The sequence below is a fragment of the Trachurus japonicus genome, chromosome 7 (assembly GCF_045865225.1).
Source record: "Trachurus japonicus isolate A0001 chromosome 7, Traja_1.0".
In the NCBI taxonomy this organism is placed as follows: Eukaryota; Metazoa; Chordata; class Actinopteri; order Carangiformes; family Carangidae; genus Trachurus; species Trachurus japonicus.
In genome coordinates this window covers 28,574,885-28,598,071 of record NC_140913.1, presented here as the reverse complement: position 1 = coordinate 28,598,071, position 23,187 = coordinate 28,574,885, and the positions used below count along the sequence as shown (strand labels likewise).

Sequence of the window (23,187 nt, the reverse complement as noted above, 5' to 3'; positions counted from 1 at the left end):
TGTGTGCATGTGTCTTAAAGAAACGACAGCAGGCAAAGCAACTAAGATACAGAGGGGTTTTTTTTTTATTGGTTGTGGTAGTTGACTCACACATGTTTCCTGAGTGTACACACACTGACTTCCTCTTTTCTTTACATGTTGTGAGGAGCTCGACAGCCTGAGTCTTAACTTCTGATATTTTCAAAAATGGATCCTCCAAAACCGGCTTAACAGAGACTAAACCGAGTCAGGACCCAATCACACAAAACACCATGTCACACCCCACTTCAGTGTCTAATACCGATACAGTTGGAAAGGCTGCTGTTCAGTGGTGAGTCTTCCCTCTCATCGTGATGCTCAGATACATCTCACTGTCTCCTGCAGATCAATTAATGCCCAGTCTTTGCACATCTGATCATGTCTTTATTATTGAATAACATCATGAATTCTTTTCATGTATAAGGGTGATTATTTTTGAACACGAGAGGTTTTAATCAATTATTACTTCCTTCCTACTGGGTATATGCAGCGTGTGATTTGATATATATTTTACTGGTTTTTGGTGACATGCATTTAAGCATCTTGGACTAAGATCTACAATTTAAGTACCTGGTGATAAACTACGTATATAATAGTAGCAGCTTATAAATGTCAGACGTAATGGAAGGTTCTTACTGGAAGAACTGGTTCTGATGTGCAATTATCACATAAGCAACTGCATTTCCTGGTCAAATACTATCTGCATGCCTGTGCTGTTTGTTCTAAATCTACAGCATGTGTCAGTGTAATAATGCAGGATGCCATAACAGTCTAAAGGTTGGGTAAGGATAACTGTGACAGTTCTTCATACTACCCGCTGGTCTTTCCCCATTTCTGCAAAAAAAAAAAAAAAAAAAAAAGGAAGTAAAATGCATTGTAGTGTTTAAAAAAATAAAGCTATAAAAATAAACTGACATTTTCTCAGTGCACACAGTGTAGCTTCACAATCTGAAGAGCACTTGTGCTGTTCACAGTATTGAAGCAAGGCACAGCCTCACTGATACCAGTTTTCTCTCTCTCTCTCTCTCTCTCTCTCTCTCTCTCTCTCTCTCTCTCTCTCTCTCTCTCTCTCTCTCAGCAGACCTCACAGTCACAAGCCCTGCTCCAGTCCCAGAGCTGACCCGAGCATCGCCCTGACTTTGCACATCCCCAGTGAAGCACGCAGACTCAGCCATGAGCAGGGAGGGGATGAGTGAACGTCAGCCCAGAAGTGCAGCATCTCCCTGGGTGCGATGTGGTGGATGGACACCATGGCCTGATAGCAGCAGCGTCCATAGGGAACGCCCGGACCACCGGAGAAGAGGGGGCAGTGTGAAGGCAGCACCCCGGCCGTACGAGCACACAGACCCACAAACACATCCTCCGGTGGCAGAGGCGTAGACAAGGGTGAAGCAGAGGCTGCCAGGGAGATTTTGAGCAGTGCAGAGCGGGACAGGACGTAAGCTGTGCCACTGCAATAGTCTGGGAAGACAGAGGGAGGGTAGGCCCCCGCAGGGAGGTAGTGCTTGCTATCTGGGTCACGGTCCGGAGCCACGTGGAGATGAACCCTCCCCAGGTACAAGTCTCCCTGTTCATAGGGGTTACGGCTTTTGTTCAGGAAGTGCAGGAGGGCACTGGGGTTGAACAGGACATCGTCGTCCACTTTGGCCATGAAGTGAGCGTGAGGGCAGAACCGACGGGCCCAGCCCAGCATGGACAGGGTCTTCAGGGTGAGGTTGGAGTAGGTGTCCAAAAACCGCCCTTGGATCAGATCTCCTCGCTCCCGCGCCTCCTCTATCAGCAGCTTGGCCAGTCCCGGGTCAGACGCCACACCCACCATGAACAGGGTCATGACCCTCAGGCCCCTCACCTCCACCTCTCCTCCCCAGGTGTCCCTGATGGCTTGGCGGGCCCTCTGATTGGCAGGAGCCGTGGTAACCATGGTGATGAGGTAAGGCTTGGCACGCTGACACACGAGCGGGCTGGGCATGAGCAGGAACTCCTCGGGTCTGGTGGGAGGCACGCTCTGCGGGGGGATGATGCCGGCGTGCGGCTCCACCACCGTGTTCATGCTCAGCGAGGTGACCCACGACTCGATGAAGTCCACGAAGAGCAGAGCCAGCACGGCTGCGCACACCGTCGCCGCGCACACATATGGCACGAGTCCAAACCGGTTCCCCCTCTTCCCAAACCGGGGCTTAAACACCCCGGCGCATAGTCCCCGTCCGACCATGACCAACCTCCACCACGACCGCTGCGCAGCTCTGTAGACCGCTATGGCTGCTGCAACTCCCCCGTTTCTCCCTCACCGTCCTCCCCTTGTCTCCACGACGTGAAGCCCCCCCCCCCCCCTCCTCTATCCGTCTATCATTGCGTTTTTACGCGTCTTCTCCGCTCTCGCGTCGCGGCTCTGCTCTGCTCTGCTCAGGGATCCAGACTCGCAGACGCAGCAGCAGCAGCAGTAGCAGCAGTAGCAGCAGCCGTGGGACAGTGCCAGTGAGAGGATGCGGTAAAAGCGCTGGTAACTCCTGTGTTGATGCTACAGCTCAGTCAGTTCCACTCAAGTGGGATATGCAGCTGCGCAAATGAAGCGGTCGATCCGCCAGCGGCCCGGAGCTATTTTTGCTCTATACTCCACCCTTAGGTAAAAACGCACCCCCGATGCTCTCTGACGATGTGACGAGGTTTGCTTTTGATGAGCACGTTTATTTTCCGGTCATCAAGCTGCGTATCGACCGTCCAGTGGACTGCATGACCAGCCGTCCACACGCACATTTAACAGGAATCCATCGATGAGTCGATCTAGTGCACAATGATATTCATGCTTGCATGCACTGGTGTCACTTAATTAGCTGGAAACAAAAAAAACAAAAAAAAAACGTTAGCTGTTTGACACTTAAAGGACCACATAGGCGACAGCTTCTGAAATGAAATGCGGTTGGCTGATCTAGGTCCTGTTACCAGCAGACGGTTCTGATTACAGCTGCAAGATGGGCAAACAATGGCGAAGCATTTATTGGATGCATAAACAGCATGATGCAGATGAAAAAAAAAAATCGTTACTTGTGCCCTATTTTAATTTACATCATAGCAAGAAAATACATAGCAATGTTCTTATCAGGCTTCATGTGCACCCCTTTCCGCCTACGCATTGCGTGACGGTTTTCTTGCATTAGTCACAGTTACCACAAGTCGGTATGATGGGAAATGTAAAGTTAAAGCTGGCACATTTTCTGCTGTGTACTACCGTGATTATTTTTTCACAATCCAATTAATTGTGTAACAATGGGGCCCAAATGGGGGTATACAGCCCCTCTGAACAACCCGCAGTCAAACTGCAGCAGCTGTGCACGGAACGACCTCCTACCGCCAACACGTGGTGTGAAACCTGTAAAGAAACCTAATGTGGATCCACAGTGAAATAGTGTACATCGTAAAACTATGATCACTTCAGAAAATGCCATTGAGTATTTCACCACCGATATTAGACTGGGTGTGAACCATAATACATCCATGGTGTGAACTGTGAATCTGTCCCGTGTGCCCATTGTCCTCCTGCATATCATCCACGACTGGTGGTTAAGGACGACACTTGGTGGTTATTTAGTGGTACTGCTAGTTTGCTGTGTCAGGGCATGTCTTCCTCTTTCAGCCTGTGTTCCTCCTCTTATCCCTTTTCTTTCTTTCTTTCTTTTTTTTGGAGGGGGGCTTAAGTTGGACATGTAAGAGGTGCAAATATGAAGTGATTCCTTATTGTTCATTGCAGAAAAATCGAGTTGTTTCAGTATTCGGTTATTCAATAAAATTCGAGTTGGCTGACATCCTTAGTTGAAAAGGCACAAGGTCCCTGAAACCTCTGTCAGTTGTCAGACTAAACAGAATTAGAAAAAAAATAATCGGACCAAAAGGCCTCAGAAAAAAAAGTTGTCAAGACTAAACGGACTCAGAAAAAACAGTCTCATATAAAACTGACTATTTTTTTCTTCAGGCTTTAATAACCACCAAGACGGTCTGACAGTCCATTTGGTTTTCCTTGTTTGAATTGCTTTGTTTAGCCTACATTAAAACTACAGGTCTCTCAGTCAGTGACTTAGCCTATGTGTTTGATGGTTTCTGAAGCTTACAAATTAAACACAATCGATTTCTGAGCATTTAGCCTACCTCGGTCACAGCAAGCCAATTACAATGCTTCCATTTCATGGTTTCGCAGGTTATGTAGGCATATTTATTTTTTATAGGTAGCCTATGCCGATCGAGAGAGAGCGCGCGCGCGCGACAGAGGGAGACCGTGCGTGTAGGCTACCAGCAAAAACTGAAATGAGCCGGTTAGAAATTAATAGAAAAATCACAGAATACAGGATATGAGTGAGGGAGGGTCGGATCGTGGCTCAGATACATATCACGAAGCGAGTTTAGTGCGTTATGGAGCTAAATGTTGATAGGCTACCCATCACAAAGTTGGCTCTATTTTAACCCGTCTAGATCACCATAGCTCATAACCTGGCCTCGACCAGGTTATGTTCAGAGTTTCATCTTAAAATCGCCTATAAAAGCGCGTCTGTTTCACAATTTAACTCATTTAGAGCTGGCACCTGTCACCTACTTTGAAAGTCGAGCTGGATCAGATCTGTTTACTTTCTCTCTGCGTCTCCGCCCAGATGTTCAGATGAGGGAAAACACTAATCTACTCACCTGTTGAGCCGAGCATCAGGAGGTCATTCCCTAACTATATAGGCTATAGCCTGTGTATCTTACTTTTATACAGTGGATGACACTGAAAATTGTTGTGCGCTCGCAGCAGGACTGATAGCCTAATCAGTAGCCTATAACTATACAGCCTAAAGTTAATAATTCACTTTTATGTGGCTATTCATGGAATATGAATGGCCCAAACTATTTTCAGTGTTTCTCCTGTTATAGCAGTGTTGCCCAAAAGTAAACCATGTCCACGCTATATTCACAGTTAAAAAGGTCATTGTTGTCACTGTACTGAGACAATATGAGATTTATACGCACCTAAAAAAAACTCACTGTACCCTATTACGCACACACAGCCTCGCTTAAACACACACTCGCATTCTATAATTGCGATTAGTAGGCCTATAAACAATATTAAACCCAATTTTAAAATGACAGTTGTTGTTGATCTAGTTTATTTTGTTTAAATGGATAAAGCTTCATATTTAAAAGTAACGCAGTGTTCATCTGTCAAAAATTAAAAGCAGCCCCCATATTTGTAGCACTGTTGCTTTTGGCTGTGATCTTTTGTGTTGTTCATGCTCTCCATTAAAACAACTTCTCTTGGCTGAAATCAGCGTCTGTGTCGATTTTACGCGGAAGTAGAATCATATGACGCCAAACGTGCCCTTTTATGTGAACGCGCACAGAGCACAAAGACCGCTGCAGAAACAATTATTACAATGTTCCCATTTCATGTTTTTCGTGCATCCCTACTTTTTTTTCTCACTTGTAATGTTTTCACACATTTATTTTTACCGGTAGCTTATGTGAATCGGGAGCGAGCGAGAGAAAGAGAGAAGACACTGTGTAGCCTACAGGTGTCGTGCCAAGGTGTGTATCCCCGATAGGAAGTGTTCCCCCTGGCCGCGGGAGCGCGCTTGCATCCAGCGAAGGTGGAACAGATACTAGATATGATATGATACTGCACTTGATTTAAGCTAAATAAAGGAAACTAAGCACATTTGCATTGTCTGATTCATCGTTATAGTGTTCTAGTTTTATCAGCGAGGTTTTGCAAAGTGGCTCGTCTATCAAAATAAATTATTTAATCTGTAGGCCTTATTCAACGCACTATTCACTACACTGAATTGAGATCGCTACTGAAAAACCGAAGCACATATGTGTGTTAGCCTACTGATGCACTTTGTTGAATACAATTCAAATTCAAGTTTTATTTATGTATATGGCACCTTTCATGCTAAACGCAACACAAAGTCCCTCACAGAGGCTAAAAATAACAAAGAAAAGAAAGAAAACAAAACAAAAAACAAAAAGAAACATCATATTCCAAAACCATGCAGTGGGTAAAACATGTATCTGAGTGAAGGTTCACATACACTGCTCTAGTCTAGCATATAATATATGCTAGAGAAAGGAAATCAGAGGCTTTCAACAAGTCCAGGCAGCAGCTCTGTGCATTTGGCTCACCAATATAATGAGTAAGTAAGTAAAACTTTATTTATATAGCACCCTTCATAGTAGCCTACGTGTACACAGAGTGCTTCACATTAAAAAAGACATTCAAGGTTGCTTAACATTTGTTTAAATGTGATCAATCAGATGCTTTTGAGTCTTAGAACAAACAGCTGTACAATTCTCTAAAGGGCATTATTATAATAAGCACCCATTGTGTGTTTTACTAATAGGCTACACGTTTATATTCATGACCTGTTACAGTGGCCATTTCGCCCTCATAATCAGCCTGAGGTATGTTTTAATCCGGACCAGACTTAACACAACCATGAACCATGAATTCTACATTATTTAAAAGATCGAACACACATGTTATCTGTGCAAAATGTAACAGCATTTGGGTTAGTGGCAAAATGTAACAGCATTTGGGTTAGTGGCAAAATGCAACAGCATTTGGGTTAGTGGCAAAATGTACAAAATGGAACAGCATTTGGCACAAATTTGGTACAGACTCGTGACAACAGTGCATTAATATTTTTACACGGAAAAGGAACTGAAAGTGGGTGTTGGGTTGCGTTTTTTGCATCATCCAATGTTATTTTGTTTGTAGTAGCGTATACGAATAAAGACATTTGTCACTGACTTTGTATTTAAGATAGCAGACCAGAAATACTTCTAGACAATTGATGAACAATGATTTTGAGTTTAATATTAGCTACCGTGTTACTTCATCAGTGGGGGAAAGCAGATAATACATTTACCCAAGTACTGAAGTTTTGATGTAGCCCTATTGTACTTTAATAGCCTATTTCAAGTTTCTTTTAGAGAATAGCCTATTTTTGCTGCTTTATATATATCTGACAGGTAAAGTGACTTTTCACATTAAGGTTTCACTTAAGGAAAATATGAAGAACATAAAATCCACCTTAATATAGGCCTATACTTAGACTTTATAGTAGATCATAGGATGAAAACCCTAACCCAACGATTTATTTCAATTACATTGTTGTTTTTATCATTATTATCAGTAGCCTAATCCATGTTGAATTTCAGTGAAACAAATGTCAGCACAATGACATCAGCAAACTCGTGTTTGTTTATTTTCCCTACAACAAAAACAAACAAACACATTCATTAATTCACATTAATTGCGCTTCATATTTTCCCACCGTGAATAATTTACTCACTGTTGATCATCTCTACAACTTGACAATTAAAGTCCCCCAGACATAATGACGTCATGGTGTCTGGCTGGGCTCGCGCTGAGGGGGTGGGGAGGGGAGGGGAGGGGGGGGCGCGAGAGAGGAAGGAGGGAAAAAAAAAAAAAAACCTCAACCATCATCAACGCGCTGGCAGTGCGGGGTCACGAACTATGACCTTTAACAGAAGAAAACCAAAACAATTATTTTATAAAAATCACAGAGCGCCCTAAATCCGAGACCGTCGTTTCCCGGAGGTAAGTCTGAGCTCCTGGTTGAAAACCCTAGAAAAGAAAAAGCTGTCGGAGATACTGGAGGATAAAAAAGAGCGCTGCTAATCTCCGCGGTAGCTTGTTAGCTGCTGGTAGCCGCTGCGGAGCTCCCTTCCTGTCCGTCTGCGGCAGCTCGGGAGCCGGCGGGGGAAGGAAGGACGCGGCTGGGCTCAGTCAGTGCACCTACGCGGATGATTTATAGTATTAATAGTTGAAATATTTGACACTTCTGTGTGTGTCGACTTAACCTGGACCAGTCTCCCCCTCCTCCTCCTCCTCCTCCTCCTCCTCCCCGGCATGATGACACATCCAGGGGGGAATCGAGCCGGGGACAGAGAGTGTCGCTGCTGCTGCAGACGCTGTTCGGTTTACTGGTGCTCAGCTGACTTAGCGTTAGCCGCAGCAGCAGCAGCTAACATGGAAAGATGTAGCTACTGCAGATGAACTCGACCCTTTTACCTTTGCCATCCCGGGGACAGACAGACAACAGACAGGAGTGGGCTGGGGGAAAAAAACAACTATGGATTTATTTAACAAAGCTGCATTTTTATATATATATATATTTTTTTTACATGTGCACTGAGAGTCGTCTGCTGCTTTAGTGTCTGGATATAAAACTGCAACTGCAACATATTAAACATTAGGAACCGTCCTCCTCAGTGTTTCTGGCTGTCTGCCAAATTCTCCATTTTGTTCTGTATTGTGGTGATGCGTTCAGGGGAAGGAGGTATTGATGGACACTGTGTTGCAACCAATCAGTGAACATTATGGAGCAGAGCAGGCTGCGCCCTTTGGTCAGAGAGCCCAGTCTGGGAGCACTGCAGGCACATTAATCAAGTCTTCAACTAAAGAAGGCTAGGTCATTGTACATTAGAAACCAAACCACCCAGATCAATAAAGACAGTCACAAGTTGATGGAAGACATTATTGCTATTATGGCTGAAACCATGAATCGCTCAATCAATTAGTTGACTTTTAATAATCTATTCGGCAAATAGTGGTATTGTCAAAATTGTTATTGTTTTTTCAGACTCTAAATATGAGAACTAATGGGAGCTATTACTATACTATTTCTTTTTCTTTAAAAAAAAATAGCCTACTACTTTGTTGTGAAGTAAAATGTAACGGTGCATTCTCTTTTTCAATTATGTCCTATTTAGATCATGTTTTATTGGCCTTGTTGTCTTTGTTGTGCATCATGTGTTGTGGTCGGCTGTATGATTTTTTTTTTTTTGACCTGGTGGTAAATCAGTTTCTTTATGCAGAATTAATAAACCTAACCTAAAGGGAAAAAAAAATTCTGTCACCTGTACTGTATTTTCCTTTTTTTCCTTTATTCCCCACCTCTAAATCAACACAAGCTGTTATTTGCTCACGGGTGGCAACACTTTTTTTTCCATACAGCAGTACGGTATATTATATACACAGTGCTTCATTATCGTTTCTGTCTGCTCTTATCTGATACACTCGCACCAGCTGTGTTCAAAGGCAAAGAAATGCAGTGAGGCTGTGATTCATCCGTCTGTGTTCACTTATACCCCTTTAATGATGTCTGGTTATTTTCTCGTCGCTCTCTTGACTTTTCTCTGCAGAGTTTTTCTGCTTACAATAACAGTCAGTGTTGTTTCCAGGGAACAGAAATCTTCAGCAGCTCATACTAAACAGGTTGACTGTATAATAGAGTGTGAAGTAAAACAACACCATGTTTTGGTTACCTGCTGTTTGCTGAAGGAAAAAAAATGAAAGCATCAGTAGTAGAGAACGCAGCTGTGAGGCGTAGTGGATATACACTATGGCCCATTCAAAAACTGTTCAGACACCTTAAACAAACATCAGTGTAGCCTTGTCATGTCAAAACATAATAGTTTTTTTTAACTTTAACTGGAATATCCCATTATACACTGCCCATCCAAAAAAAAAAAAGTCACCACTTGGATTTAACTAAGCTAATAGGTAAAAGCCTCCCATTGGATAATTACTGCATGGATGATTATGTTTCAGCCGGCAACAACTTATTTAACCCGAACTGATGCAGTCTCATTTCAACCACAACAACCATGTCAGAAGACACATCCTGTGGTGGTAGAAAATATGTTAATCTGTTTCAGAAGGCAGGGTCAAATTATTGAAATTACTGCATCAAGCAAATAAAACATCTAAGGAGATTGCTGAGACTACTAAAATTGGGTTAAGAAGAACTGTCCAACGCATTATTAAAAACTGGAAGGACAGTGGGGAACCATCATCTTCAAAAAAGAAATGTGGTCCAATGTGACCACAGAGTCCAGAATCTTTTAAAAATGAATGCAACTCTGCACAGAAATAAATATTATGACATTGCAGAAGCTTATTGAAACGATGGCACAGCAAATGCATGCCGTATGTAAGTGTGAGTGTGTGACAGGCAGTGTATTATCCAGACCCGCTGCTATGCCTCTTGATATGTAGCTCAGGTGTTTCTCATTTCTCTTGATCATCTTAACACCTTTCCGCACCACCTGTGGTAAATTCAATTGATTGCACACGATTTAGAAAAAGGCACACGACTGTCAATATAAGGTTCCACAGTGGCAAATACAACATATCAGAGCAAAAACCAAGCAGTGAAGTTAAGGAAACTGCTGGCAAGAGCTCACAGGCCAAAGTGGGACACACTTTCACAGTCTGGGAGTCCTTTAGGGTTTTTTTTTGGTAAACTATCACTGAGGGGAGGTTTCCATGTGGCCACTGCCCAAAAAGCCCAGACAGACAGACAGACAGATCTCTGCACATTAACTTTTAATGTCATAATCCTTGATGTTACTTTAGCATTAATATCATTTTTTTCTAAAAATGTCCCGGCCTTTTCCTGCTCCTCTGTGACCGTTTGCACCTTTCTGGTTGGTTAATGCGTGTGCCATCTTTCCAAACAGACCTCACTAATGACCTTACATCATCATGACAGCCAACCCGAATCTGCTGTCTCAGCAGAAAGTGGATTCTGAGCACGAGGCAGAGGTGAGTGTGCAGTGCAGAGAAAGAGATTTGTGATGTACATGTCTGCTGGCCTGCTAAGTTGTTCCATGTAAAGCTAATGAAGGTTTTTTTTTATTATTATTTGAAGGAAACTCTCTTGTTAGCAGATGCTGCATTTGTTTGTTTCTGGATATTTGCATGTAGAGACGGTTCCCTCTTGTATTTAAATAAAAGTGTTTTTAAAATAATACAATATGCAAGGACCCCCAAGTGAAATCTAATTGTGTTGTAGGGGTATTTATTTTAATTTGTATGTTGTTCAAATGTTTTTCAAATCATAGGCTTCATCCTCTCCGTCAGAGTCGGTGATGAGTGAGTCTCCTCAGCGCTTTCAGGTCATCTCCACTGAGCCTGCCACAACACCACAGCGAATACAGGTAACCACAGCTGGCCCTCAGACACGCTGCTTTCTGTCTGTTGTCCTCTTTCGGTGCATTAACAGCAGCAATGAACACGCTGATGATGTTACAACATGTGACTAAACTCTCCAATGTCTTCAGTGTTGCTTTTTCCTCCCTTAAACCATTGGTTTGTGTTCATTTCCACCACCACCACCACCACCCATCTCTCTCTCTGTGTCTTCCTTTTCCATCTCCACCCCTCCCCTCCCCCAGATTGTAACTGACCAGCAGACAGGTCAGAAGATCCAGATAGTAACAGCGATGAATCCGTCCAATGCTCCCAAGCAGCAGTTCATTCTCACTACGGCTGACAGCTCAGGGGCGGGCAAGGTTATCCTGGCCTCACCAGACAGCCACAACACTAAGCAGCTCATCTTCACTGCTGCAGACAGCCTGATGCCAGGGAGGATACAGGTACAGTTTTCCCAGGAATATCACCCTCTGCTGAATAAAGTGGTGATGCCATTGACAAAATCTTGGTCTTGTTACTATTTCCAGACATTGTAGACACTAACTATGACACATACCTGCTTGACTTTGCTTTTCAGATTGTCACAGATCCAGTGTCAATGGAGCGGTTGCTAGGTCAGTCGGGGGACTTGAGCCGATCACAGCCAGTGGAGTACTGTCTGGTGTGTGGGGACAAGGCTTCAGGTAATAAAGCTTATTTTTTACTTATTTATTTATTTATTTATTTGAAAGGGACAATACACATTAATGCACATCAGTATGTGAATACAAATGTAATAAATAATAAATGTGTCGAAGTTAGCAAGCCTGCTAATTTACATCCGCAGACAGACAGAGGAATAAGAGGTAGAATTAAAAAGAAGAAGAAAAAAATACACAAAGAGTTAAACAGTAATTCACATCAAATACACATTCATACGTAGACATAAAGTGCAGTAATGTCAGCGTGAATTCTATAAAGTGCCAGTTTTTAAAGTGCAAGTGCAAGTTTAAATAGATAAAGTGCATGGATAAATGGATGGATCCAAATGCGATGGCCCTCTCCTGCTGCTTAGAGTGGACCAAGACATTGGAGACTTAGCAGTGGGTGTATAAGTCCCATTCTCACATACATACATACATACAAAGACAATGTCCACGGTACAATATAGAAAAATAAGGCAAGTTCAGTGCATGCATACATACGTATATGTAGGCATGCACTGCACAATAACAACAATAACTGCGCTACTACTTGCACATGTGGTATTTAGTTTGTATTTTCACTGATCCATCCTGACATAAAATGACTGTATGTTTAGCTTCACATTGTCAGCAGCCTCCTCACTCACATCCACCGACTGAGACTGACTGAGTCTTCTTCTCTGTGTTCAGGGCGTCACTATGGAGCAGTCAGCTGTGAGGGATGTAAAGGCTTCTTCAAGCGAAGCGTGAGGAAGAACCTGACCTACAGCTGCCGCAGCAAACAGGACTGTGTCATCAACAAACACCATCGCAATCGCTGCCAGTTCTGCCGGTTGAGAAAATGCCTTAATATGGGGATGAAGACTGAATGTGAGTTTGCTTCCCAATCCAGGACACTACACATGAAGACAAGATACAGTTGCAAAGAAGTTTGGTGTATTTATCGTATTTATCGACTGCAATGGACAGTTCATCTGTGAAAGTAGACTCCAGGAAGAATAGCGATGGCCTTTGCCAAAGCTAATGGAGATCTAAATAAATGAAATGAAATGAAATGGTGTTATCAGGGAGTCTGCTCGTCATGTATGCAATGCACATACTGTACAACATACTAATGAGACCAGTCTGACAGGAAGTCATAATGGAAGCGGCACCATCAGATCTGTACCAACAATATTTTATTTTATTGGTTAAAGGGACAACGAGGAGTTTCTATTTGGTTATAAAAAAGTCTCACGTTAATGTGGATGAATCTACGCTACCCACACTTGTTAATGGGCCCATTTTCAATAAATATATCATTTTGTCTCTATCGTTATTTTGTTATTATTAGTGGTGGCGTTTTTTACTTTCGGTTTCGCGGCGAGTCATGAGAATAACGCCGCTGAATCGCCGTTTATGGTCGGGACTACGACGGTATGTGATCGTCTTCGAACCTCTGACTTCAATTCTTGATGAATGAAAACATGAGTCCGTCTTGCGCCGGTCAAAGAATTTCACGGTGCGCACGGAGGCTCATAAATGTAGTGTGAAAACGCTTTGCTTTTCCAAAACTCCTCGTTGTCCCTTTAATACATCTATCCATTTTCTATCACAGAAAGGCTACATTGATTATACTACTACTACTAAACTTTGTTATATTTATTAAACTATCATAGACTTTATTCTCCTAATTGGATTTCTCTCATTTACTGACAAGTTACTGAAAATGGCACAAAATAATATTCCTCCATAAAAGTCCTCTGCAGTGTTTAAAAACCCTTAATTCTGCATTTACTGGGTAAAAGAGAAGGGAGGCCTGCTTTTCACCAAGCAATCGAGATTCAAGCACTTACATTTTTTGACAAATTTAAATAACTCTAACCATTCAGACCAAAATGACCTTGTGTCCTTCAGCAAAACTCTGCGTTTCTATTATTGTTTCCCATTTCCCTTTGGGATTAATAAAGTATTATATTTGCAGATACTAATGTGGGTTTAAGGGCGATTAAAAAGCAACATTCCTCTGGGATCACTTTTGGTGTTATAATCTAACTATTGGGAAAATAGTAATTTGAGTCTGTCTGTTTACTGTTGGTCCTCAGCTGTGCAGAGTGAGAGAAAACCCATTGACCTAATGCCCAGAGAGAAGCACACCAACTGTGCTGCCTCCACCCAAAAGATCTACATTCGCAAGGACCTGAACAGTCCTCTCATCGCCACGCCGACGTTTATCTCTGACACAGAGACAGATGGCTCCAGGTCAGTGGGAATCGGGACTAGACACACCTCACCTCACCGTGGCTCTGTGCTTGTTCCACTTCTCAGCTGTGTTTTTGATGGTGTGCTCTGTCATGTGCAGATCCAGCCTGCTGGACCAGGGGATGCTGGTTAACATTCAGCAGCCCGTTATCCAGAGTGATGGGACTTTGCTGCTGGCCACAAACCCAAAGGTACAGATGTGTGTGCAGACTCAGTAAATATAACATCTGTCTGCTCTGCTTCCTGTCTATTTTATAAATAGCATCCGTGTTTTTTAAATTTTTTTATTAAAGGGACAACGAGGAGTTTTGGAAAAGCAAAGTGTTTTCACACTACATTTATGAGCCTCCGTGCGCACCGTGAAATTCTTTGACCGGCGCAAGACAGACTCATGTTTTCATTCATCAAGAATTAAAGTCAGAGGTTCGAAGACGATCAGATACCGTCGTAGTTCCGACCATAAACGGCGATTCGGCGGCGTTATTCTCATGACTTGCCGCAAAACCGAAAGTAAAGAAACGCTGGTCAGCTCGACCAGCATTTCCGCCACCACTAATAATAACAAAATAACGATAGAGACAAAACGATATATTTATCGAAAATGGGCCCATTAACAAGTGTGGGTAGTGTAGATTCATCCACATTAACGTGAGACTTTTTTATAACCAAATAGAAACTCCACGTTGTCCCTTTAAATGCTTTTTGCCATGTTTTTTTTTTTTCTTTCAAAATTCTTTTTATTGAGTTTTCCTTGGATGCATTTTAACAGCAAATGTCAGGGTTTCAGGATTCACTTCAACACTTCAAAAAAAAAAAAATGAATTTGTAAATATCAAAGTAAAAACAATGCCAAGATCATACAGAATCAAATCATACAAAAACAATGCAAGTTAAATAAAATAACCATATGAAAGAAATAGAAAAGCCAGGTTTGTTTTTTAATTGATTTGCAGCAGATTCAGTCTGTATTTTGCCTCTCAGTGCATTTTAAGAAGCATTTTCCATCATTTTCATAACATGCCACTGATTTTGCATGTATGGAGTGGATAGCTTGGTAGGTGATCTTGGTCTTTTTTGGTGTAATAATCTGCACTGTATGTTTTGTCTTCAGATGGAGTCTGGGCAGGGGGACCTGGGGACACTAGCCAACGTGGTAACATCACTGGCCAACCTGAGTGACTCATTAAGAGAAAATCTAAACAATGGTGACACCTCAGACAACCAACACGAGGACGAGTCTGCCAGCGAGATAACACGGTCAGTCAGCAGTGCACAGGGAGGAGGAGAGTGTTATTGTGAGAGATTATCATTTGATGCAACTCACTCAAGAATGCATTTATAATGTCTGTGTGTGCGTTTATAACATATTTATGTTGTGTGTGTGTTTGTTGTGTCACAGTGCCTTTGACACTCTGGCCAAAGTCTTCAACCCCCCTGAAGACACAGGTGGACAGGGTCTTGCGGATAAGTTGCAGTGTGTCGGTGGTACAACGATCCAGCTGATTGGTCGAGACCAGGAAACCCCCATCATTGAGGTGGAGGGGCCGCTGCTCACCGACAGCCATGTTGGCTTCAAGGTGGGCAGAGTCATGCCAATTAGCTAAAAGCCACAGTAACAGACACTTTGTTGTTGTCTGTTCACACAAAGTAGAACTTATTTATCAATTAGGATTAGATGGTAGAAAAATAGACAAATGTGAGTGCTGCCCTGGGTCAGAGTAAGAACAACCAGCCACTCAGGTGCTCTTCAAGGACAAAGGACAGATAGGATCATAGATTAAAAAAAAAGAAAACAGCAAAACGACTGTCCTAGTGCAGATCGAGTTTCAAAGTAAAAGGCAGTCCAAAACGGAAAGGTCCGAGGGACTTTGGGGTAATATAAAAATCCTTTAATTGTCAGGGATAATCAACGCGTTTCGACTTAACAAGTCTTCATCAGGATATGAGCCAACGGATTACACAGGTGTTTTAAATCATATAGAGCCCATACTAAGGCCCTGTTTACACGACAACACTCGCGGATGAAAACGGCAAAATATTTCATCGGATGTGCCTTTCATTTAGATGGCGACGGTGTTTTGGGGGCTTGAAAATGCAAAAAAGTGAAACCACCCTCCGGAGTGGAAATCTTAAAAACGCTCCGCCGTTGCGTCCCCATGTAAAGGGTGAAAACGCAAAAAGTCTGCTCTGATTGCTATGACCTGTGGAGGGCACAGAGGGCAGCATTATGATCGCCGGCGTACAGCCTGCCAGAAATCAAGAAGAAGAAGAGGAAAACACACAGGCGTGCGGACTTGGTGGTGTTGTGTGGCACATTGCCACCTAGGCGCCTGGCGTGCATGAATTCCACAGACTTTTGCGTTACCGTATGCACGCAGATTTCCACCCCAAAAACGCTTGTCTAAACGCGGAATAAAAAGTGAAGATGCGTCGCCTCTTTTGCGTTTTCTGTTCGGATCGTTTACGTATAAATGTAGCCTAAGAATCAGGAGCAAAAAAATAAGGGTTAGGGTGTGATCAGAAACATCACATTTAAAAGATAAACACAGCAGACAACATTATCAAGAAATATCATTCAAATTATTTCACAAAAAAGAAGAAAAATCCATCTCCCCATTAAGACTCGATGTGATATGATGTGGATTTCAATGTTTAGATCCAGAAAGTCTCGCGCTTTAGGAGGTGCTTCTGTCTGTCACATCTGTAGTGTTGGGCCATGGGATAGGATTGGATTGTTTTGCCTTTTTTATTTGATGATAAAAGCAGGGATAAAGACCGGAAGTGTGGGCTGAGAGGGCTGTGGCATGACATGCTCTTTGATCCCTTTTCGGTCTTTGTTTTCTTGAGATCTGTCGGTAGTCATTTGGCAAATACTTAGAAGCTCAAATGTTTTTACCCGCCTTAAATCATCCTCCTGTGTCCCCCTCTGTCTGTAGCTGACGATGCCCAACCCCATGCCAGAGTATCTGAATGTGCACTACATCTGTGAGTCGGCTTCCAGGCTTCTCTTTCTCTCCATGCACTGGGCACGCTCCATCCCTGCCTTCTCAGCTCTCGGGTGAGAACATATTTATTATTCATGTTATGTAATCCCCATATCCACAAGCTCACACTCATCTTTCCTCCTTCTATTCCCTCGTCTGCCCTTTTCAGTCAGGAGGCAAACACCAGTCTGGTGCGGGCCTGTTGGAACGAGCTCTTCACTCTGGGTCTTGCTCAGTGCGCTCATGTGATGAACCTGTCGACCATCCTCACTGCCATCATCAATCACCTTCAGAGCACCATCCAGGATGGTATGGACCACAGACCCCGTCATCCCTTCACAGTAGGACTCACACATTTATAAACAGGAGAGAAGAAATGTTTTGTTTAGAGTTATTGCATAACAACTCAACCTGAAGAGTAGTGACATTGTCGCCATTGTTGATAAGATGATGAAAAATTATGAGATAGGAAATTTTTACCACCATGTTGTTACATTTCCAGGATTACACTTCTTCTAAAAAGACATTTTGGCTTCAATACCAGAGGGTGAATTTTGATTGTAAACTGGAAAAATTATGAAATTTATACATCTCCCAACAACTGACTTGATGGTTTAATTGAAGAAACCATACTGTATCTCAGCAACATGGCAAAATGCGTCTTGAACAAAAAGTGAGGCAGAGTTGCAACTTTTGATGGTGATGACAAGTTTTTCTTGATTCTTTAAATAACTCTTAATTTAATAATAAATAGCAAATTACAAATTCTGCATTTTCTTCCATCTTAGACAAACTTTCAGGGGAGAGGGTGAAGCAGGTGATGGAGCACATCTGGAAGTTCCAGGAGTTCTGCAACAGCATGACGAGGCTAGAGACCGACAGCTACGAATATGCCTACCTGAAGGCCATTGTGTTGTTCAGCCCCGGTGAGTCTGTGACTGTCTTTTCTTCATCAAGTTGATATCTGATCACTGATAAGAGGCATAACAGTGCGTTCACACCGGGCGCGAGTAAAATATTCGCCGCGCTCTACTCGCTCGAGTTTGCCCGCTGGAATGTATGTTTTTACTCTCGGCATTCGTGCAAATATTACGCGAACAGGCAAATTTTGCGCGTTCGCTTCATTCTCGCCGTGCCATTCGCATCATTTGCGCCGCCGGCACAAATTTGCGTCCATTCGCGTCTGTAAATTGACTTTGTATGTAATCTTATCGCGTGAACAATTCGCCTTGCGCCTGGTGTGAACACGCCGTAACATTGAGAACCGTCCTCTTTGACCTGCACACACCTCCCAACATTCAAGACCATGCTCAAAACTCACCTTTTTAAATTAATTAATAATTTTAATATATAACTGTGTGTTTTATACTGTTTTATTGCTGTATTTCATTCGGACTTTGCTCTATTTTATGATTTTTTTTTTTTAAGTGTAAAGTGTAAAAAATGTATAAATAACCTGTATTTGTGGGGCGGTGCGTGGCGCAGTGGGTAGAGCGGCCGCCCCATGTAGAGGCTACAGTCCTCGCCGCAGGCGTCCCCGGTTCGAATCCCGCATCGGGCAGACCTTTCCTGCGTGTCATTCCCCCTCTCTCTGCCTCCCCATTTCCTGTCTATCTCTACTGTCATCACTATCAAATAAAGGCAAAAAGCCGAAAAATATACTTAAAAAAAAACAAAAAAAACCTGTATTTGTGTTTTTGTTTAAAGGTGTACAGAAAAGAAAATTGAATTTGAGCCCACTCTGGATCATAAAATTAATGTAATAACTCATCTTTCAGACGATGTAGGCCAAACTTTGTGCAAAATTCTATTTTTGAGTAAATCCAGGATGAAAGTGTGTATTTTTTTTCCGCATTGGATAATGCAGGCGCACGGATTATACATCAGCCTGTACACGATTCATCAGCCACTGATATTGGATCCGTCATCCGTCATTCAAACGTCTGAGACACGCACACACACACGGAGCTCGGGCTCGCCCCAAGCTTTGAATATCCCGCCTGCTCGATAACGACCAATCAAATTCGTTTTCCTTACTCGGGTAAACTCGTGTTGCAGCTCGTGACAACTTGGCGCGACAAACAGGACAAACGGCCATTTCTGTACACCTTTAATGACAGTTGTGTGTTTGACTCATCAGATCACCCCGGGGTGGACAGCAGCGGGCAGATCGAGAAGTTCCAGGAGAAGGCTCTGATGGAGCTGCAGGACTACGTGCAGAAAACCTATCCAGATGATACATACAGGTACATTCATGCTCCCAATCCAACCAGTCAGCACAACATCCTGACCCCATTGTAAAGCAGTATCACTGATTTACAATGGTTAGGTGTTTATTTTACTGTCATATGCTACTGACGTGCATTTATTTAATCCAATAATAGAGTAAAATTATAGTTAAAGCAGATATCATCGGCACGGCCGTTTCGGCTAATGCTGTGTTCAAGGCAGGCTTTTGAAACCGTAAGTTACAGCTTCAAGTCACAACTACGACTTGGTAGCGTTCCAGGTAACCCGTAGCTCGTGTTTTTACCGTCCTGTTGTCTGTGAAAGTTCTCTATAACGGCCACTCGTAACTTCCGACCCGTGAACTCGTACCAGATCGAACTGGTATGACTTCACAGGAAGGAAAAACACAAAGTACGAGTTTCCTTGAACGCACCATGAGTTAGCAGCCCCCGCCCTTGTCAGGCATCAATTGGTCCTCGTGCTACGTCACCACATTCACGCGCATCCCTTGGCTGCACACACAGCCCTTCATGCCGTTCTCTCCCCTCATTGGATAACACTTGTATCCCACAAGGAAAATTTTCTCCTCGGGTTACAGCAGAGCAGAGTGACGGAGAGACTCGTGTTTAGGCTGAAATACTTCATGTAAGTGATTGCTGACGGAAAAGAGGACTATTTAGGACTTATATTAACAAAAACATTCCACTGATATCTGCTTTAATTTAAGCCATATTTATTTGATAACACACATTTCTCATATCACTGGATGGACAAACATGTTATAAACAGATGTAGAAAATAATTTTCTCCACCATGAAGAAATGGTGCTTATTGCCACTACCTACCAGACATGAATAGTATTTATCACATCAGTGATAGTTATCTGGACCGGAGCAGTGACATACAACATTTAGCTGCAGCATATGCCACTAAATCCACAGTGGTATCTGCCAGTATTACACTAGTGGCATGCTGTGTTCAGGTGCCATCTGTCACGACACAGCTAGTCCTGTTAAAACAATCTGTTTTAATATAATGTTTGGGGGATTGAACCACCACTAAGTCTTGTGGCTGCACCAGCCACCGTCAGCCTGTACACAGTGGTGCTTTGAGTTTGTTGAGGTAAAATGCAGATGTGGATTTTACTTGTCTCAATGAAAAGTGGCAAATTGACACAAATTTGACTCTTCTTTGAGAATAAACAAGCAGCAAACATAGATCGTCAATGCAACTGTAAGTGTTTTGTGTTTCCTCAGGCTGACCCGTATCCTGACTCGTCTCCCTGCCCTGCGCCTCATGAACTCAAGCATCACGGAGGAGCTCTTCTTCACCGGCTTAATAGGTAACGTCTCTATCGACAGCATCATTCCCTACATCCTCAAGATGGAGACGGCTGAGTATAACAGCCAGGACTCTGATCCCGCAGAATGACATCGCATCAATACAGGACCTAGAACTGTTGATTTAAAGATGGTAATCTCTCGAGGGGTTTGATGTTGAATCCCAGTCCAGAATCTCGCAGCAGCCCCCGATTTTAAAACTGATGCATGGTGCAAAGTCATGCAGGAATCCTTGGTAGATAACGATTATCTGGCATCGGAGAGCAGCCAGCGTGACACTTGGAACGAAGGTCCTCTGGAGCTGGCGCAGCGTGGTAATTTTGAGTTTCTGGCCTGAGCTCAGTCACTCTGAACTAAATGAAAGAGGGATTTTCTGCAGCTGCAACTTTGCTCGTCTCCTTTAATGTCTTTATAGCACTTCAGGCTCATTATCGAACTTTAACCTTTGGTCCTAAGCCTTTCAGATGATTGCAGTTTTTTTTTTTTTTCAAAACCTTACCACGTTGATCACATACACAACCTGCAGATATCAGATTAGATACTGTATAGTAATAAACACAGTCCAGAGTCTAAAAATCACAAATAGAAAATTTACATGTGGAATCTCATGTATTTAATCTTAAACCTAAAGTAAATCTGAGTATTTACTTGTACTGTTAAGTATTTATTTATGTTGGCCTCTGTGAACATTGGCCCAGTATAATCTTATATGGTTAATGGCTATGCTGTTGAATTTGAGAATTCAGGCTTTAACAATGACAAAATATTACGTAATTGTAATTTTATTTGTTTGTTTTTTCAATTTTGTAAGTGACACAATCAACATGAATGAACTGTTCCGTACCCTTATTAATTTTAGTTAATAGCTGGAACGAGCCCTTCAGTCAGGTACAAGAGCTAACTCAAACCTCAATCCTTTATGTAATTATATGCACTTGCTGTCACAACATTTGAGTTGCCACACAGTACATATACTACATAGCTCTTCACAATGTCTGATTTTATTCTGCTTTTCAGGTTTGATCCACATTCAATTGATATTCATAAAATCATGTGAGCCACATTAGGCAGTTAAGTTGATCGCATGTCATTTTGTAATATTGAATGACATCTTGGGGAGAGTTTAGGTCTTTTATGTTTAGGTACACGAGTATCTCTGGTTTATTTTGAATATGTTACTGCAGCATCATAAGCCGTGCAATCACCTCACCTCATCACTTTTCTCTTCATGACAATCAATCATATGTTATTTAGTTCTGTTGCATCTGTGTCACAACTGTTCGTCTCAATCTGCATTTTGTGTATTTAATGCGGCAGTTATTTCTTTTAAAGAATTAGATTATCTCAAAGATTATTGGTTCAAAAATGTTACTATGTGTAGCTATGCTGCTGTTTTTGTACTTGTGTTTGCATTTGTATTCTGCACATCAATCAGCTTTGGTGGCGTTCCACTACATTCATGCTGACTAAAAGTTTGTGTTTTGTATGTTTTCTAAAAACTTTGATTTGTTGTGAACAAATTTGCTTGTTGCATACTAAGTGTACTTAAAGTACTTTTGGGCAGGTTTCCCTGGAAAAAGAGAAAAAAAAAAGAACAAGAGCTCTTCTGGAAAGTCAGTCTCTAGTGCATCAGTGTCTTGAAGACCATACAGAGTTATGCATCGGCCTACACACTTGTATAATGGTTCAGAATAATTATCTACAGCAACATGAATGATAATGAAGATGTAAAGAATGGTTATGGTTCAATAATATGTCTTTGTGAATTTAATGTCAGATGTAAGAATTGGGTTTAAAACCCATACAGATGGTTTGTTCGTTAAGGCACTGGTGTGAAATGACCTTTGTACGTGTAATTTCATTAAAATGAGTGCATGTGGTTTTTAAGCAGGGTTTTATAATCTTGTCGCTGTCAGCCCTAAAAAGGAGCATTGTTATAATTTTTTATAGTGCATTGCCATGCATGAAGAACTTGCTTAAGTGCATTTTATTAAATGCTGTATGAAAAACGTTGATTTAAATGTTGTGGCTTTAAAACATCTATTATGAGCAGCTCCCACATTAGAGGATGTTAGAGCTTTTTTTTCAGCTGTGAGGATTGAGTGTCCCATGGGTAAAATTTTATACTACCGTATGTACATACTCTGCTCATTTAAAATGTATTTCTTCAGACCTTTGGATTGAGCAATTTAAACGTTCATGTTTTGCTCAAGTTTGTCACAACCCTACATTTCTACCTCACTCCAATGAAGATATAAAAACAAATGTATTAACAACTGAACTCCTTTATCAGCATTCCAGTCTTTGGGGCCGGCTTCTCTGAAGCCACACATTATAAAAGAAATAAACAATTATTCATGAAATATGACAAGACTGAGTCTGGTCTGTTCACATTTACTTTTTTTTTTTAACAGTTATCGAATGAATTTTATTTTTGGTTTATAGATACAAACGCCATAATAAGGATTTTATTTGTCCCTCTAACAGACACAATGGAATTTCTTGGGTCGTAATTATGCATTTGTTGGACATGACACAAATAAAGAGTATAAGAAATGATCATGAATGTAGGAATTTATTGTAGTTTTTGTTAAAATCAATCAACAATTCAATTATTAAGACAGTTACTGTGCTTTTACAAAATTGTTTTTATTTATTTTTTATTTTTTATCATTAGTCTTCATGTCTCCAAGCGGGGAGCT

The 23,187-nt window shown here is 42.0% G+C and overlaps 2 protein-coding genes across 5 annotated transcripts; one reads left to right on the top strand and one right to left on the bottom strand.

Annotated features, from left to right (window-relative positions):
- Window positions 1-66: 66 nt before the first annotated feature.
- Window positions 67-2,810, bottom strand: b3galt4 (UDP-Gal:betaGlcNAc beta 1,3-galactosyltransferase, polypeptide 4). Of its 3 annotated transcripts, none has more exons than XM_085782699.1 (2): window positions 1,102-2,810; window positions 67-1,047 (listed from the first exon to the last, which is right to left on the bottom strand). In XM_085782699.1, exon 1 carries the CDS (start codon window positions 2,228-2,230, stop codon window positions 1,109-1,111), a length of 1,122 nt encoding a protein of 373 aa, XP_085638825.1. In that variant the 5' UTR covers window positions 2,231-2,810; the 3' UTR covers window positions 67-1,047; window positions 1,102-1,108. The 3 variants fall into 3 exon arrangements, with proteins under 3 accessions (XP_085638825.1, XP_085638826.1, XP_085638824.1); XM_085782700.1 differs by having other exon boundaries at window positions 67-1,031; XM_085782698.1 differs by having other exon boundaries at window positions 67-1,043; window positions 1,102-2,809.
- Window positions 2,811-7,423: 4,613 nt separating this feature from the next.
- Window positions 7,424-22,848, top strand: nr2c2 (nuclear receptor subfamily 2, group C, member 2). Of its 2 annotated transcripts, none has more exons than XM_085782697.1 (15): window positions 7,424-7,606; window positions 10,534-10,618; window positions 10,918-11,013; window positions 11,251-11,451; window positions 11,586-11,691; window positions 12,382-12,561; window positions 13,776-13,932; window positions 14,033-14,123; window positions 15,044-15,189; window positions 15,332-15,509; window positions 16,869-16,990; window positions 17,086-17,225; window positions 17,705-17,842; window positions 19,057-19,162; window positions 20,402-22,848. In XM_085782697.1, exons 2-15 carry the CDS (start codon window positions 10,559-10,561, stop codon window positions 20,574-20,576), a joined length of 1,896 nt encoding a protein of 631 aa, XP_085638823.1. In that variant the 5' UTR covers window positions 7,424-7,606; window positions 10,534-10,558; the 3' UTR covers window positions 20,577-22,848. The 2 variants fall into 2 exon arrangements, 1 of the variants encoding a protein (XP_085638823.1); XR_015036185.1 differs by having other exon boundaries at window positions 7,440-7,606; window positions 17,086-17,257; window positions 20,402-22,064.
- Window positions 22,849-23,187: the final 339 nt, after the last annotated feature.